The 19,729-nt window shown below is 42.2% G+C and overlaps 1 protein-coding gene across 1 annotated transcript in view; it reads right to left on the bottom strand.

Annotated features, from left to right (window-relative positions):
* Positions 1–19,259, bottom strand: part of FAM189A2 (family with sequence similarity 189 member A2) — a 49,211-nt gene extending 29,952 nt beyond the window's left edge. The window contains 2 exon segments of the mRNA XM_028516805.2: positions 7,775–7,831; positions 18,323–19,259. Coding sequence (XP_028372606.2) covers positions 7,775–7,831; positions 18,323–19,105 — 840 coding nt within the window. The 5' untranslated portion in view covers positions 19,106–19,259.
* Positions 19,260–19,729: the final 470 nt, after the last annotated feature.

Below are 19,729 nucleotides of genomic sequence, written 5' to 3'. Positions count from 1 at the left end.
CAAGCATTATCCATCTAGCCTTCAGTCCTGACTTGAACAAACGACCAAGGACCAACAGACACCCACAAACCAAACAGCACAAGAAACAAGGACAAAGAGGTCAACAGACCCACTGAGTCCCAAGGAAAAAAACAGATAACTCGGAAAGGAGGAAAGGAAAAATTGTAATGGATATAATCAGTATCTTCAGAGAGGTCAGGGAAATTACAGCATATATAAAACAAGAATAGCTGCTATGAAAAAAGGATGAATCGAAGTTCAAAAAGAATCCCAGAACATCAAAATATATCATTATCAAGTACGTCAATAGAATGGCAGGAAAAAAAGATAAGAAAATACCCAGAATATAAATTTAAAAAAAAACAACAAACAGAAAATGTGAGACTTTGAAAAGTTTTCTTAACAACGACCCTCAATTCAAGAGGCCCAACAGCTGATTATTAGGTGTTCTAGAAAGAGCAGAGTAAATTAAGGGCAGGAAATAATCAAATAAGCAATTTTAAAAATTGCTCAGCATTGAAGAAAGACTTGGTTCACAGACCTAGCTCTAAGGTGAAACAACCAAACTCTTGGAAGAAAATACCAGCACACCCTTGTGGCCTCAGCCTAGCCCAGCATCCTAAACCACGATGGTGCAGCAACCAAGGAAAAATGATGCCTCACTGACATGAGAAACTTGTGAGCTTCAAAGCACACTATTAAAAAAGTAAAAAGACAGACTGTTACAGAACAAACAAGGGGGGGCCTTGGGACGATATACTATTACTGAAAGAAGCCCCCAGGTCTGTTATGTCCGCCGCCAGAGGAAAGACGTCTCTCTGTGCCAGAGATTTGTGAAAAGGAAAGGAAATGTTTATTTCATGCTATACAAATTTAAAGTAGTGACCTAATGTCTTCATCAAAAATCCTAAAGTCCCTTAAAACACCCACAAACAGACGCAGTCCTTCCGTCCCCCTTTGCCCAGTCCAAAATACCGTATCTCAGGAAAGGAAATAGAAGTCCATGGCTCAGGCAGTCCTCTGGTTATTCCCAGTCAGTACTCCATCTCGACTGGGAGACCGCCCTGGGTTCCTGGCACCCTTAGCTGTGTCGCCAGGATCTCTGCTAAAACCAGGTGGTGGTTTCCCCTTCTAAAGCTTCGGGGGTCCCCACTCTGGCAAAGGCACGTGGTCCTCTCTCCCAGGGCCACAGGAGTCTCCACTCAGCCAAAGTCGCGTGCTTCTCCTCCACAAAGCTGTGTGTGTGTGTGTGCGGGGGGGGGGGTCGCCACTCTGCCAAAGCCAAGTGGCAATTCTCTGCTAAAGCCGCATGGTAATTCTCTCTCGCAGGGCTGCAGGAGTCTCTACTCTGTCAAAGCCGCACGGTTCTCCCTCCTCAATAGCTGTGATTCTCTCTGCACTGCCACAGCCGCATGGTTCTCCCTCTCAGGGCCACGGGACTCCCCACTCAGCCAAAACCACATGCTTCTCTCCACAAAGCTGTGGGGGAAGGGGGTCGCCACTCCACTAAAGCTGAGTGGCAGCTCCCTGCTAAAGCAGCATGGTGATTCTCCTCTCACAGGGCTGCGAGAGTCCCCACTCTGCTAAAGCCTCATAGTTCTCCCCCGCAGGGCTGTTGCATCTCGGTTTAAATCCCCACGCCAATCTTCCTCTGCAGCCCCATTTCTGACTCTTCCCATAGTCGGCCACACTTGCCCTCATCTGCTGTCTTCTCCACCTTTTTTTTGGTCACCAGCGTGGGTCTGGGCAGGTGCGGCCCCATGTCATGGAGCCAGTCATCTCCAAGCTCCCACGCAGGCGCTGTAACTCAGGGGACCTGCCCCCTAGTCACAGCTTGGGTGAGAGAGTCCCTTTCCATCCCCCCTGGCTCAGAGCAGGGCCACAGCTATTTAACATATCTATGTAACCAGTCAAAGGTTATAGATATGTTAAATGACCACGCCAGAGGGTAGGGGCAAGGCTGTTGCTATGCAAAACAGCTCTCAATGGCCCTGCTCCATTTGTCGCTTCCCCGACCCACACCTGGCGGGGGAGGGGCGGTGAGGACATCCTAAAATCTCCTGGACACCTTGAGTTCTGGACCCCATACCAAATGCCCATTTGGGGTCCCCCTCTTGGCTGCACCCTGTAACAAGCCCACAGAATGGGAGAAAATACTCACAAATAATTTATCTGATGGGACTTGTAATAAAAACAGAAATAAACCAATTTAAAAATGAGCAAAAGGTCAAAATAGGCATTTCTCCAAAGCAGACATGTAAATGCCAATAAGCACATGAAAAGATGCTCAACATCAAATCAAATAACGAGATACTACGTAACACCCATAAAATGACTATAAAAAAAATATAGACAATATGTAAATGTTGGAAAAAATGCGGAGAGATTAAAACCCATGGAAGCTATTGATGGGACTATAAAGTGACACAGCCACTTCAGAAAACATTTCCTCAAAATGTTAAACATAGAGTTACCGTATGACTCAGTAATTCTAAGCATATAGCCAAGAAAATAAAAACAAGTCCACAAAAATACTTGTACACAAATGCTTGTAGCAGCATTACTGAAAATAGCCCAAAAGCAGAAATGTCCACTGACTGATGGACAGACAAGTAAGATGTGGTTCATCCATCAGTGGAATATTATTCAACAATAAAAGGGGACAAAGACTGACACGTGCTACAATGTGGATACCCCTTGAAAATATTGTGCTTAAAAAACATGCTAACTGGAAGAACCCAGCTACAAAGGATCACATATTAAATACTTTCATTTACTTGAAATACCCAAAAGAGGCAAATCTATACAGACAAACTGCATTAGCAGTTTCCCTTTCTCTAGTCAATATCAGACACAAAGGGTCCTTAGTCACCACAAGTAACAGTCTCATTCAGAACTATAATGTCCTGGCCTCTTCCCAGTCAAAACTTGCAACTTCATTTAAATTTCAGCTTTTCTTCTCATCAGGCTGATTACTATAGGGAGCAAGAAAGCCTGCAGTGGGAAACGCAAGGGAGTTAGGCCATCTTCTTGATTTCCCTACTTTTTGTGTCCACTTCTCCTGAGCCTGCCATTGAGGAGAGGAAGAAATGGGCAGGGGGTAGGGGGCCAGGGAGGAGAGCACCAGGGCATGATGGTAACACAAGGGCAGCAAGAGTTCATTTGACTGTTCACCCTAGACTCGGCAAGTGTTTAGAGAGGACTCTCCTGAATGGGGTTCCCACAGGCTACTCTGAGATACTGACTGTTGAGCTGGCAGTCCCCTTGACTTGGGCGTCCAACTGTGCAGGCTGTGGTCTCCTTACTCCTACAAGGGGCTCTTGGGAGCAGGATCTAAAGTTACCCCAGGTCTGTTATCTCTAGCCTCTGGTCAACTTGAAAGTATGTGTCTTCGCTTCACTTTGGTCTGTAAAAGCACATTTATTTCCCAACTGCCTTCTCTGAGTCTGAGGCTGCAGGGCACTCCAACCAGACCTCTGAATTCCCCCCAAGCAGGTGCCTGACAGTCCAGTCTATCAAGGGACTTGTATTGGTTCTCCAAGAATTTATCTGTAAGCACCACTCCCCTGGGGAGATGAAACTCAAAATGCCATAGCAATTTGGTAACTTTCTCAGAAAAACATCTGCCTCTAATCCCTAATCTTTCTGGAGGCTGGGGATGGAGATGGGTTAAGGGTTGCAAAACTGGTTTTCATCCAGGTTTGCAAATCCTACTTAGACAATCTAATGCACTAAAATGTGGGAGCTGCTGACATCTGCTGTATTGCGGCATCAGGAGAAATCTGGAAATAGAGAATCCAATTCAAACATCCTAGTAAAATCACATTCACATAAATACTATTTATTATTGGTGTTTACTATTTTAAAAACAATTTTTAGACAATGTTTGAATGGTATAACATAGTTTAAGAGCAAAACATAAACATTAAAACACTGACAATATGAAAGTGATGGTACTATTATTAAAAACTGGGAAGGGGAAGGGGAAGAAGTAGAGCTAAGTGCTGGTTTCTTCAAGTTACAGAAGAGAGAGTCAAGATATACTATGCAGCCCTGGCTGGGTGGCTCAGTTGGTCGGAGTGTCGTCCTGGACACCAAACGTTTGTGGACTCCATTCCTGGTCAAGGCAACACCTAGGTTGAGGGTTCAGTCCCTTGGTAGGGCATGTACAGGAAGCAATGGATCAATGTTTCTTTCCCTCTCTCTCTCCCCCCCAACCCCACTCCTTCCTCTCTCTCTAAAATCAGTAAACATATCCTTGGGAAAGGAGTTTTTTAAAATTTACTATATAAAGTTGATGGATTAAGAAATAGGAGCCTATAATATTATTTAAAATTATAAAGTCATCAATAGGGGAAATAAAAACATTCTTTTACAATGGAAATTGTTTGCTCTTGATGGAAAATATACAACCTAGAATAGTGTGCACACACACACAGAAATGTATGCACATGTACAAACCAGCTTAATCCCAGTCATAGCTAAAAAAGCTACAAATCTTTGCAAACTATTTCCCAAGATTATTACTTTTGTTTTGGACACATGAGTACTTTATCAGTAGTATAAGGAAGAGGACCCAATGAATGAGAACTACCAATCCTGAATTTGCATGAGAACTTGAGTTCGAAGGAACTAGGTCAAACTGACCCTTCTTTGTTCAAAGGAGTATAAAGCCTGATGGAATCACTGAAACATTCACAAAAAAAAGGGAGGACAAAGGTCAGTGGTTCTCAAAAGAAAATATTCAAGTGTTCTTGACCAGTGTGCAACCCAACAACTCTAAATGAGGATAGCTTGCCTCCTAAAATGGTCCTGGAAAGACTAACCAGACCCTGTCAACCTCCATTTATCGAAATACTCCCTAAACACCCTAATCTCAAAAGGTTAGAATAAAGTTCTAGAGAACAAAGCAAGTGAAAGAAATGTAAGACAGAATAAGATAACTTTGGGACTCACCTAGGACCTATGCCTTATTGACTGCCTAACTAACTCCACATCAAGGTGAGTTGTGTACTGAGCTGATTGTAGGACGAGAGACGAGACCTCTGTCCTCAAGAACTGTTTACTGTGGGGAGCCACCACCACTAGCAATCAAACATCACATACACGGGCCAGTACTGGCTGGGAACCAATAGTGAGTGCTGGGACATGGTGAGGGGAGGGAGACACTGGAATCAGGGTGGTCAGGGAAGGTCTCTTACAGGAAGTGACTGCTGAGCTGAACCCCAAAAGAGAAGCCAGCCAAGCAAACAGTGAGAGGAAGAAGGTCCCAGGTTTATGTAGAAGATTCTGGCTGTGCAAGAATCAGAAGGTGCTCCTGGGACAGTGTGGGACGTGAAGAGGAGAAGGGCTGGAACTCTGCCTGGCCAAGCCTGGGTCTACACGAACACAGATTCAGTAGCTGCTGGCTTCTCTCATGGAGCATAGCCTCTTACCAAAAAAAAAAAACCCACCAACAAAAATCAGTTGGTGCATTCTCTGAACTCAGGAATGGGTGGGGGTGGACAAAAAAAAGGTCTAGTACCCAGTAAAAGGGGGATGGCAGTAGAGCTGCCCCTTGGTATCACAAGATTATCCCATCTATTCAGAACAGAAAACTAAACTCAGAAAAATTAAGTGGTTTGCAAAGAGTTGTACAACCTTCAGAAGACGAGCAAGGACTCTAACCAGGAGTGTCTGACTGACATGTCCAGTTTCATTTATTACATTACATGATTTTTTCATTTTTTAACATAACAAAAACATTTGGCACAAGTTACAATGATATGCTATTAAGACTCATGTGAACTGAGGATTTTTCAATTTATGATACTCACTAAGGCTCAAATGATCTATTGATATCCTCAGAAAGTTTCCCTTGTATGATTCTTGTCAATTAATTTATCTGCTTTTTAAATTAGTGTTAATTAACGTTTCAAAACAATCTCTACATAACCAACAGGCTTATAAATGACAGAATGCTACTTGACAATTTTAAGTAATAGGTAGGCACTGTGACCTCATACGTGAAAACAATATTCACTTAATATTATTTAATTTAATATTAAATGGAAAAAGTGAAAGGTCAACACTGGATGAACAAACTGGTCACAACTTTGTGATCAAGTATATACTTACCAACAAAGATGAGAAATAAAATTTTTAAATGTAATAAAGACACATTTTTATTAATGTTGTTTTCATTTAAAGATGCCTGAACAAATATAATAAAATCATAGGGCATCTTTCCAAAAGAAAACAATGTTAAAGAAAATAACATCTTAAAAGGAGAACTTTCTTAATATCTGTCTAGAACACTCACTCATATTCTCTTCACCATTTGGAATTTTCAAAGTATAAATAGCATTAGAGATTTTCTGATTTTAATTTAAGTTAAACACTTGAGGTTTGTATTTCTGAGCATTTCGATATTAACCCAATGGAAAAAGATGACTCCTATAGTCAATTATTAGTATAAATATTGAACACTATCCAAAATTCTTCTGCAGAGACTGTAAGCCTACAGAGTTTTGTAAAACGAGCCTCAGGCACTCACAGCATACGCTGCAGAGCTCATCCAGAGCCTCGTTGTCTCCCATCCTGCTAACGTGTTAAAATGCTGCATTAATGATTTACTCCCTCCAGAAACATGAGCATAGTTTCACTAAATGCAATAACTGATGGACTGGTAAAAAAATGTTGCCTAAATTCTCTTGTGGGCCTGAGAATTCTTTAATTTTTTTCAAGATCATCAATACAGTCTCAGAACCCATTTTTCTCCCTGTATTCTACAATGTACTTCTTCTCCTTATATTTAAGAATTTAACCATTTTTGTGTTTATTACCCACCACCTGGTAAACTGTGGTCTGTTCAAGATAAACTGTTAAGCATATAAACAAAATGATGAGAAAATTATTTAACCCTATTTCAAAATAGATGGAGAAAAATGAAAAATAAAATGTTATATAGAAAAAAATTTTTTAAAGTATACTTCAAATTGAGTTTCCTAGACCCTCTACTTCATCCTTAAACATTGGTAACTTCATTGGAAATGGTCTATTTTTTATAGCATTCCTTGAATCAGAAGGACATAGCAAAGAAAAGCAAAGGCATGACATTGGGAATATAATAAATGCCAATGAATTGTACACTTTAAAATTATTTTCTATTATGTGAATTTTACATCAGTAATGAAAATTTAAGTCACCACTACATATCTATATTACCATAAAATATATTTGTGTAATAAAGAGAAAATATAGAAAATCTGAGCAACGAAATTCTGAGGCTGTCCAAAGCATTGTAACAATAAAAAATTATGTAATCATGATTAATATTGAGATTTTCTTCAAAAGAATATGGAGGAAAAAGGAATATGGAGGGTGGGGGAGAATGGGTAAGGGTCAGGCTGGACAAGACCGGCTGTAAGTTAATACGTAAGTACTAAAGCTGGGTTATTGGTACAGGGGGTTCATTATATTATTCCCTCTACTTTTGTATCTGTTAAAAAATGTCCATAGTAAACATTTTTTTCAAAATTATATCTTTACAATAGGTCTAATCCTGAAATGAACAGCACGTATTTAGCCCTGGGTGTATAAGAACCTGGAAGTCAATCAGAACACTGGCAAAATTATCATCTTAGTTTACTATTCCGAGAACATCTGAGTTGTAATATTGTCCACTGTTAACTTTTTTTAATGAACCAGGAAGCTTTAGCATTTCTTCAATGGTTTGTTTAACAGACTTCATAAATAGCACATTTTACAAAAGGCAAGAATTTATAGTACATACCAGGAGTATCATAGGCCGTTTCCAAGTTGTTAATCCTATGATTCCAGAGAGTATCACCTACAAAAACAAAAAAGGCACCAATTCCATTAAACTAATCAATCCCCAGTCTCTCCAGTACATATTTTTTGGTGTGTGCTGACATTTCAAAGCCTCTAATTCAAATATTTAATAATATTTAATATTCCTGCTGATTACGGGAGTCCTGGTAGTCTACTTTGGACTATTCATGTCCAAGGCTCCAAAGCTTTCTTATCAATTGTGTATGTTTTTTTCTTAGGGTCAATTAAGAATACACAAAACAAAAATTAATCTACCTTCTGGTTAGTGAAGGAATCGGCACTTCTGATTCAGGCTCCCTGACCCCAGTAGCACCTAATCTATTTCCAAAGCCAGTCCCATAAGATGCATGTCTCGCCACAACCGCCTTTCCTAGGTGGGCACCCCCATCTTTACAGACACGCAAATTCCTTGAAACCAGTGAACAAGGCCTCCAGGATCCTCCCCTGCCTACTCCTGAAACCTGGATTCCATGTACCCCCCACCCCTCCCACCACACACCTTCCTTACAGGCACATCTACCATTCCTCAGACTGGCCAGGCTCTAGAGTCTAGACATTCTAAGGCTTGGTACTTCTATTTGCTACAGTGTCCTCTCCTCCCACTCACCTCTGAGCTGCGGAGACTTCTATGCATCCTGCAAGACCCCAACTAACAGCTGCTTCCTCTGAGAAGCTTTACTGATCCCCACAGCCCACATTCCCAGAAGCCCTTTACATATAATTTTCCCCCCAGAAACTCTATTACATCTCTGTCTTGCCCACCAACTGTGAATTTCTATCCATCTCTCTGAAACCACAGCTCCTACACAGTGCCTGAGACTGACTGGCAACTAATAAATGTTCCTGAGCATTTATTGCACAAAAGGGGAGGGACCACAAGGAGAAAGATCTCATGTTTCAAAATGACACTTCAGTAAACAACAAACTAATATCCTCAGGAAAGAGGAGCTGGCATTTTGCAAAAACGTAAACTAGAAATCAACATCAGCCCTTTGAATACCACGGTTCACTAAGTGGGAAAGAATAATCAAAGTAATTATTCAGCCCAGGGACATTCTGATATCATTTGAGCACATTTACCTTTGTGTATAGTAAAAAAGTACATTGGCTGAATGCAGTCATGAGAATTTTCTTTCAAGTGCACTTTTTACCAAAATCACTAAAATGCACCATTTCACAATTACTGTTTATTGACTACAAATCAAGTAAGCATTTGGCAGTGTTACTTCGAATGCAAAGCTCACAGTCCTGCTTGCAATATTCTCCATTCTCTATTAACAGACTGAAAGTAAATCTTTCCACAACCTCAAACCAGCAGAGTTCAAATTCACCCTCTAGTATCAAGGACCAAAAACCACGTTTGAGCAGATAAGCGACAATCTGTATCCCAGCTATGTTCAAACCTACTATCAGCTGTCTGCCCACCAGGTGCTATATGCACACAATCACCTTAAATTCAATAGGGTGTTTCCACACTCCAAAGGGTTTCTGCCTGGAGACGTGCAGGGCATTTTGCGGCTCATCAGGAGGGTGTGGGCTGCATCCACTTTACAAATCGGGACTCGGTATCCGGTATCTGTGAGACCTTGGGATCCAGGTTTACCACTTGGCTTCTAAAAAACTTTGTGACCTTGGTCACGTCATTTCACTTCCCTAGTCCTCACTCTTGCTTCCTTAAAAACATGGTGAATGAGAAAACCATCTCTGGGTCTCCTCTACCTCAAAAGGTTTACCCCGCTGCGACGGTAGTAATACCTCAGAAACGAAAACTCCTTGATCCAGCACGGGGCTCCGGGCTCCACCCCGTAGACTGCATGTGGGCACGCACGTGCGTGCAGGTGTGCTGCTTACGTCATCCCTGTGCGCGCGCATGCGTGCATGTGTGTCCGCATGTTCACCTGTTCCCTGCCTGCCCGCTCTGCTGCTAACTGGACTTTGCCAAGAAAACGCAACTATCTTTGTGAAAACGGGAGTGAAAGTAGCGCTGCCCTTGAGGGAAACACAAATGGCCCACTGAACTGAAATATGAATATGATTGGAATAATCAGTTAGTGTTTGATATTTATGCCGCTGGTCTCCATTAACACACAACCCTGTGGTTCAGCTTTTTAGAACACATTTTTTCCATTAAAATCGCATTATCAGAGTGAGATGTCCAACCCGGAAAAGCCCACACAAATAGTGAAATGCCTTAAACCATACTTCCCATGCCCCCCTGGCCACATCATCCCACCCTCCTCCACTTTACCATTTAGTATATGTACATAATTTACACATGTACACACTTTTCTCTAAATTCTTAACTAGGCACATATGGGTATGTATGTGTATCTATACAAATGCACAGGGGTGTAGTTTTTACAAAAACATGGATCATAAAAGGTACTTTTCTTCCTCTTTTTCTCTGAATAAATTCTTCATGGAAATTTCTTCATTGTTCACAGAAATGGCTCTCATCGTTTCATTTAATGGCTATATAATATTCCTTTTGTATGGCTGCACCTAATGTATTCGATCATTTCCATATTTATGAGCATCCACTCTATTTTCAGTTTTTTGCTCTCACAAACAATGCTGCACCAAACCTCCATGAACTGTTTTTACAGTGCACTTCAGTTCTGGTGGATAAACTCACAGGAATAGGTTGCTAAGTTTAAAGGGAGAAATATATATATGTGTATACACATATCATGACGGGTACAATTGTCGTTTCAAATGAAGGATCTCTAGGACAAAAGACTGAGCTATCTTTATTTCTTTTTTTGGAATGGGGGAATTTGCATATATAAGCAATGAACTAAATTTAAAACACAATTTTTAAAGTATGTACAAAATGTATTTGACAAATAAGAAATATGAATACTATACAACACATATGGCAAAGATACTTAAGAACTCAGCAGGGAGAAATATAAGCTTATTAAACAATAAGACGACCTTAAATGGAGGTATTCTTAAATAAATACTCAAAATAAATCAAGACAAACATCACGCTCCTGGGTAAGAAGACAAAATAAAGATGTCATTTACATCTTGGAACTGTTTTATAGATTGGACTCACATCTATGTTAAATCCCAACAGGAGTTTTATAAACCACCCTTCTTTACAGGCATACATTAAAGAACTGCATACATTCAGGTTGGACATGGGAACTATAATTATTTACATCCACCTCAGCCCTGAACCCTGCAACAAAGGTACACACTGACTTCTACTCAATTGTCCCCACTCTTTGAGCCCCAGTAAAACCTAAGACCCTGCGAGTGATGAAGTGGAGAGAGTGAACAGAGGAAGTAGAGCTGGAATGGAATACAGAAGTGCTGCAATTGGGGATGAATCTTTTAAGAGCTCAAGACTTAGGGCATGGATGCTCATATTTCATCTAGGGGAGGAGTGGAATTCATGAATGAGGAGAGGGAATGGGGGAGGGAGAAAAGAAGGGGCAGACTGCAAGTTGATGCAGACATGAAAGAAAACAGCATGGATACTCCTCAAAAAACTTAAAACAGAGATACCATACAACCCAGCAATTCCACTTCTGGATATTTACATGAAGAAAATGAAAACACTAATTCAGAAAGACATATGCCCACCTATGTTCAATGCAGCATTTACACTAGTCAAGACAGGGAAGCAGCCCAGATGTCCATCAATAGGAGTGGATAAAGATGTGATACAGGGAGCATTTGAGATCTTGCTCCCTGGCACGTGTTGTCAGTTTGGCCCACATAAACTCTTATTTTAAAAGACAAGAAGATGTGGGGTGTATGTGTATGTGTGTATATATATATATGTGTGTGTATGTAATATGTATATCTGTGTATACATATAAATATAATTAAATATTACTTGGCCATGAAAAGAAATGAAATCTTTCCATCTGTAACAACAAGGATGGACCTATATGTATGGTAATATCCTAAGTGAAATAAGTCAAATAGAGAAAGACAGATACCACATGGTTTCACTTATATGCAGAATCTTAAAAGCAAATGAACAAATAAAACAAAACAAACATACACTTATAACAACAGAAACCCAAGGAATGGTTACCAGAGGGGCAGGGGTTAGGGAATGGGTGGAAAGGAGAAGGGAAATATAGTTGATATACTGTGATAAGTTCGCACCTTGACAGATGATTACTAAAATTAGCTAGGTGGTCACAAGGTAACATATAAAAATGTCAAATCACTATATTGTACACCCAAAACTAATAAAACTAATATAATATTATATATCAACTGTAATTAAAAATTTTTAAAGCCTGGAAAGAAAGAAACACATTAAAAAGGTTTCCATTGGGATTATGGGTGTTTTAAATTCCCTCCTCCCTTTCCTTTCTGAATTTCCTAAAATTTCTACAATAAATATGTTTTACTTTTGTTTTTCAAAAGAAGATGTATAAGTCAGAGTATGCTTTGCCTATAACTCCCTCAGTGGCGTGGTAGCTGGAGCTCCAGAAAGGAGTCAAGAAGGTCCCTTAACAATGGCCACTCATGGCACACGTTACCTGGTGATGCTAAGACTTGTTTGATTGTGTCTTACACTCACTGGCTATCTCATGAGGTCTTGGATCTGTGAATGGTCATTACTGCTAAAGGCTCATCGAGGCACTCAGTTATGGCAAGAGTTAATGAATAAACAAATGGATGATGAACTAATAAATGAATGAAGGTCAAAAGTAGGAGACAAACTTGCTCAAAGATGACCATGGAAGCCTAAACACATTTTTTACCCTTGTGCTTCATATATCAACAGCAAAAAGCAACTCTATCAGCATTCTTTCTACCCAGTGCAAGATGCAACTTGCTCTGAATGAACAGGCAAGAACCTATTTTCTAACCCAGATTATCTCTGCATCTTAATGAGATTTATTACAATTTTGGCTTTTCTTACTTGCAATCCATTCCTGTAGCTTTTAGGAACAAACAGAGGTTCTCTGTGCCTCTGTCTCTGTCTGTCTGTCTGTCTCTCTCTCTCTTTATATTGCAAAGAAAGATTCTGAGATACTCCAAGCAGGAATCATTGTTACCTACCACACATGGTTAATGTGCCTTCGTGTTTCAGCTTAAAAATCAATCATTAATATCAAAAAGCATATAATTCTACTCTCCTATTTTATTTGTTAATCCACTAGCATGCCTTAAGGGAAAAATGTTCTGGTTTTTCAAAAGCTACTATATCAACAGAGATCAAAAGAGCCATGTTGTTAATGTCCCATTGTTACCTTGTAAACAAGCACACAAAAATCTAACTGCTCACTGACCTGCCTCGTCCTATAGCTTTTACACTGGCAAGTTTCAAAAATTTGTGTGTGTGAACATATCATTCTCCCCTACCAGTCCTGCATGACTCGTTAAAAAAAATTAAGGAAGGCGTAACAGGATATTTCCAATGTATGCATGATGGTTACCAGAATGTCCCACAAAAAACTGGCCTGTTCACCTTACTGTAATAAAGTACTGCCATGGGGTGGGGAGTGCACAATACCACATGCAGGTGGTGGATTGCAGAACTGCACACCTGAAACCTATATAATTTTACTAACCAATGTCACCCCAATAAATTCGATAAAAAGTAAAATAATATAAAACATTCCCTTGAAGTTTAAAAAACATTGATAAAGCTTCTAGTATATGCCAAGCCTGGTGCCAGGGCCCAGCAGGGAAGCACCGTCCTAAATGTTTTCTAATTATACCCTCATATAATCAATTTTTAGGCAAAAGTCATCCCACCTGATTTTATAGATGAGTAACTGAGGCTCAATGACTTGCTCAAAAACTTATAAATGTAGCTGCTGTCATGTAAAATAAAGGACCAAAGAAATCAATGAAACTCATCATAAAGATTATATTTAAAATGCTGCTTAAACATTAAAGTAGTACTTGATTTGATTATAATTGAAAAAAAGGTATTGACTGTTGTTTAACTGTTAAAGACTTCAGAGGTTTTGCATTAGCTTCTCCTTTGGGCCATTTGTTTTTTCCTTTTATGTTTTATGATTGCAATTTTCTTTTAAAGTTTACCTTAAGCTTCACCAATGTCTTTTTCACTATAAGGAACTGGAATCTTGCTAAAGAATCACAGACTCAAGGAACAGGTGGCCATGAGTACAGGTCAGGGACTTCAAGCAGAGAGACATGAATGTGTGCAGACAGTAAAGGAAATTAGGGCTTCCACAGAAGGACCACAAACAATAACCAACTCCTTACCACTTGCCTAAAACATCTCCCAAGGATCACATATGTCACCAGAGTCAGGAACTTCATTTTCTGAAGCAGGAGACACACACCAATGCAACTCTCTCTACTCTTCAATTAACACAGAGTGGCAGGCTGAGTCTCCAGTAATCCCAGTGGAATCTAATGTTAACTAAATGCTCCCCCAAATCAGGAGCCAGGACAGCATGGCCTGCACATGGATATGGAGATCTTTCTGCCATAGAGTCAAACTTCAGGTTGTTTTTACAAGTGGCTAACGTCTTAGCTTCATAAACTCTGGTAATAATAATAGATTAAGTCATTAACCAAGGATATCAGGAAGAAATGAAATGATTAGAAGGTGCTAAAAACCAATAACTACATGAGCCCTGGCTGGTGTGGTTCAGTGGATTGAACACCAGCCTGTGAACCAAAAGGTCGCAGGTTTGATTCCTGGTCAGGGCACATGCCTGGGTTGGATGCCATGTCCCCAGTTAGGGGCATGGGAGAGGCAACTGATGGATGTATCTCTTGCACAATGATGTTTCTCTCCCTTTCTCCCTCCCTTCCCCTCTCTCTAAAAATAGATAAATAAAATCTTTTTAAAAATGACTACATGAAAATCACTGCCTTCAACTTGCTGAAATTATGAAAAAAAAGTCTTTACAGGGCCTGTCAATTCTTAAATATATATTAAAATAGATAATCTATGCCTTCAAGATTCAGGCAAATGAAGGAAACCTGAAAATCTCAGGCTTAAAGTAAGAACACTTAGAGGTGTATATGGAACAAATACTCTTGAACTACCTCATGTTTAACAAAATAGTCCTTTCAAATAAATTTGTCCCTTGACTTAATTTTGTATCAAATATACAAACAAAATTTTTACTGAAGCCAAAAGATTTGCCCACTGAGTTGATATTGCAGATTAAGGCATATAATGGCCTGCCAAAGCTTGAAATATGAGGATATCCTTCTACTGTGTTCCTATGTGGGTTTGAAGTAACCTTAGACTTAAGGTGGCACTGCCACTCAACTGCCAAGTTTCACGGGCCAACAAAACTTCTGAGTGATAAGTAAAACCCAGTATATCTGTACAATAGAATCTCATTTGGCAATAAACGAGAATGAAGCACCGACACATGTCACAACATGGATGAACCTGGAAAGCATTATACCAAGTGAAAGAGCCAGTCACCAAGGATCACGTGTTATGATTCTCTTTATACTAAAGATCCAGAGTAACAAATCTAGAGAGATAGAAAACTGATTAGTCAGTGGTTGGCCAGGGATACGAGGGTCAGGGGAAACGGGGAATGACTGCTAATGGGTGCAGGGCTTCTTTTGGGGGTGATGAAGATTTTCTAAAATTGATTGTAATGATGCACAATTCTGTGAATTCACTAAAAATCACTGAATTGCCACTTTAAGTGGACGAATTGTATGGAATGTGACTTATATCTCAGTGAAGCTGTTACTTGTTTAATAAAAATTTCTACAATCTTCAAGTCATGGTTTTAAGCTTTTTTCATAAAAAACTTAGTTCCGCTCTTTAAATTAGTTATAATATACTACTAAGTCTCTTCCTTTAACTATTAAAATCTTTCCTTTTAGAAATATGTACCGTAGTATGGAATGGCTGAAATTTTAAGTGGGATTTAACTTAAAATAATCCAGCAGGTGTTATGAAGGGGGAAAAGGTGTGGGTATAAAGTGGGCATGAGTGGATGACTACTGAAGCTGGGGGATGGGTAAGTGAAGGTTCCTCATACTATTCTCTCTCTATTTCTTGAGATTTTAAAATTTCATAATAAAAGATTAAAAGTGGAGAGTGGTGTTTAAGACTTCCCGGTCATGTCTATGTTGTCTCTCTGTTGTTTATATTTCCTTTCTTTAAATATACACATATCAAAATATCTACAGATGAAATAGTGTGATGTCTGATATTTGCTTCAAAATAAATAGGAAGTAGCTAATCTGATTAGTGGACTAGGAAGCATAGAGATAATTCCTCCCGTGGCTGGAACACCCACCCTCCTGCAGTTACCAGAACACACAGAACTAGCAGCAGAGCCAGGAAGAAGTACAGACACAGCAATTGTCGGTTCTTGGTAAGGACTTATGGAGGTTCATTGCACAGTGTTTGAACAAAGGTAAAACTTCTCATAGTGCACAGTTTAAAAAAAAACACCTCTCTCACGTACACACGTTCAAAAAGTATGCTGCTGGTGAGACTTTCTTCCTAAAACACCTGGAGAGTCGTGGTGCCAAATGCCACCCTCAGCCCTACTGAGTGGCTCCAGAGATGCAGTATCTATTGATTCTGTTGTCACCTTGCAAATTCTGAGGTCATCCTCAGAAACAAGCCACAAAAAATAAGAAGAATAAACAAAAGTTTGCATGTAGAGCCAGGGACAAGGGGCAGAAAACGTCCCAATTGAAAAGAACTTAGTTCCAAACAACTGATTCTTTCCCTGACCTGGTTTCCTGAATCCTGGAAACAAGGACACACCCAGCTGGCAGGTCCAGTGAAGAGCCTTCATCTTCTGGCTGATGGCTTTTCTCTCCTTCCTTCTTTCCTTCCTTCTTTCCTTTCTTCCTTCCTTTCATTCTTTCATACTTCCTCAACTCTAGCTGTGGCTTGAGAGACATATAAGTGCATTTACCTCTGGAAAAATTCCCAATAGGACACCTGATTTCAGGTTTTAATTTTAGAAGGGAAACAAATAGTTTTCAATAATCCTAAACTAGCTATCTTTGAAAAGACAAGAGATTATGGTTTAATCAAGAGCAAATCCCTAAAAATGTACGCAAGTTCCATTTCTGGCCCACAGTATTTCGAGAAATGAAATGCACCCACCACTGGGCTGAATTTAGTCTGACAAGTAGGCTAAAAAGCATAATGGATCTAATTCCTACCCAGTCAGAAACACCCATCCTCCTGGAGTGTTAAAGAACACTCAGGAAGGCCAGCAGGAGAGCCCAAGAGCAAGGCTAAGAGGACAGGATTCTTTTTACCTGGTGCACACAGACCATGAACTCCAGTAACCATAGCATGGATTGTACCCCACTAAGATCATCCAGCATCAAAGTATTTCAAAGGAGAGGAAACTGGCATCAGTTTAAGCATACAATGTCAGTCCAGCCTCCAGGTACTTAACGTTCTTAATGTTCTTATCAAATGATTACTCTGGGTTCAATGAGTTCTCCCTATATTCTTAGAATATGGCCTTGAATCTGGGTATGTGAGGACCTGCAAAAGGACATTTTTGTGCATTCGGAACATATATTCATTACAGATCCTAGTCAAAACTGTCAGCACTGCCAAACTTCTAGATTTAGTTAGTTCATAAAAAGGTCATTAACTTTAAAATGTTCATCTTCCACAATCTTTCCATGAAGACCCATTTCTAAGTCTCTCAACCCCAAACAAACTTCAAGTGTTCAGATGCCTAGAAAGCTGTGAAACTGCTGTGAGGCAGAGGAGAGTAGCCACCCAGGGTCCACAGACACTAAGGCCAGGTTCCATGGCCCCGGACCAACCTTTCGCACTGGAGGAGGCAGACATCTCCAGCTCACTGTCCCAGCTTCCGCAAGCTCGTGAGTAAAGATGGTTTGGGTTCTGGAGAATTACATTTTGCACAGCGGCCTGCTGGCTCCAAGAACTCAGTGGGGGCGTAGGGCCCTCCTTTAATGACCAGGTACAAGCAGGAGTTTACACACACCCTGCCATTACTTTCACACATCCTCAGACACATTTCACATTTTTCATGTCTTAAGGGAGAACACAATAAGTGAGCTGCCTCAGTCAAGATGTCACTTCGTCCATCCTACAAATACACCTACTATGTACCAGGCACTGTTGATACATCAGTGAACAAAACCTTAAAATCCCTGCCCTCCTCACACGGACGTTGTCCGTGAAGTAAATAGTGATCAAAAGAAGTTTAATCATTGCTTCCCCTTTCCTGCCACCCATTCCCATCCTTCCAATTTCCCAAAGAGCTGGGAATCTGTTTTATTCTATTAGTTTGACAAGGACTACAAATCCTTTAGGTTGCGAGGAACAGACACTATCCAGGTGCAACCCAATTCACCTCTGAACTCCATTCCCTTGGAGCCTTTCCCCCCCCCCAAAAAAACTTCAGCTGGCCTGAGGGGCTGTGGTCCCCACCTGCAGCCCTGGAAACCCAATCCTGGGACAGTGGAGGGAACCCGCTAGAGCCCGCTGCTCCCTAGGGGGTTTAGGGGATCCTGCGGAGGCGAGCGGGAAGCGCGAGGCACTCACCGAGGAGCCAGCCCAGAACGGGCACGCGTTCTTCACCTGCGGGGAGCTGCTGAGCGATAGCGCCCCGAAGCTGAGTGCCACCATACAGCACCCCAGGATCAGCTGTAGCAGCCCGAGAGACAGCAGCGGACGCGCAGGCAGCCCCGTGGAGCTCGGGGCAGCAGCTGCCGTGGCGGCCCGGCGAGAGGAGAGCGCGGGCGGGGCGGTCAGCGCCCCGGCGGTGGCGGAGCTGCGAGGCCGCAGTGGGGGCTGCAGTGCGGCCCGGGGCCAGCGCGGCCGCAGCGGTGGCAGCGGGGGCTCCTGGGCGACTGTGGCCGTGGCCCCAGGGCCCCCGGCCTGCTGCCCGCCCGAGAGCCCAGCTACGGGGCAGCAGGAGCCCGGGAGCACCACGGGCAGGGACATGTATGGGCGGGTAAGGGAGCGGCCAAGGGCGGCCGGGAGGGGACGCCAAGCGGGGCCTCGGGCGCCACGCACTGGGCACCGCGGGCGGGCTCCGTAGACAGGGGGGAGGGAAAAAAATGTACACAGCCCAACCACTTGCTGCTGTCCCAGCCTCCGCTGCCTCCTCCGCCGAACCCGCTGCCCCGGCACCCACCGGCGGCTCCCACCTGCCGCCCGGTAGATCCGCCTCCGGCGGGCCCGTGGAACACCCTCACTCTCACCCACAAAAACCCACTCGTCCTCTGCGCCTGCACTGGGGCGGCCGCGAGGCTGTAGCAACCCTTCGGTCACAGCCGAATTTGCATCCGATCTCCGGGGTGTAGGAAAGACGCCCAGACCCATTTTTTAAAATAGGTCTCTGGATCTAAGAGGGGCGCCACAGGCAGAGCGCGCAGGAGCTAGCGCTGATAATCTAAGAGCCTGCTCCGCCAGTCGCCGAGCTGCGGCTAGAGAGCGGTACAGGAGAAGCGCAGAGACCCTCACCCTTCTCTGGTTCAGCCAAGAAAGGAACGCTAGCAACCTTTAATGAAAAAGAAGCCTGGCTTTAAACTTTCTGCACTCCACCCCTAGGAGGGGGAATCACAGGAGGAGGAGGGGCTATAAGTAACTTGGTGGGGAAAGACTACGCCGCAGGGCTTTGGGGAAGGACGAAGCCGAGCAAAGTCAGGCTTCCCGGCGCCGACTGCGCCCGGGCCCTGCCGCTTGGAACGGGGCGGGGGAAGAGGGCTGGGTAGGGCTCCCATGCTTTCCCAGCACTAGGGTAGGAGCGAGTGTGAGCACGAGGTTACCTTGGAAATATCCAGAATCCCCAAAGAAAGAACAGGAGCAGCCCAGAGCACGTGGCCAAGGTTACACTCTGCGTCCACCTCACCTTGCTTGACTTGTGAGTTTTACTAGGTATCACCTGGTAGAGCATAGAATCCCAATCTCACAAAAGAAAGTCCGAACATAACACTAACCTGTTTT

This window comes from Phyllostomus discolor, chromosome 3 (assembly GCF_004126475.2).
Source record: "Phyllostomus discolor isolate MPI-MPIP mPhyDis1 chromosome 3, mPhyDis1.pri.v3, whole genome shotgun sequence".
Lineage (NCBI taxonomy): Eukaryota > Metazoa > Chordata > Mammalia > Chiroptera > Phyllostomidae > Phyllostomus > Phyllostomus discolor.
This window is presented reverse-complemented; position numbering and strand designations above follow the sequence as displayed.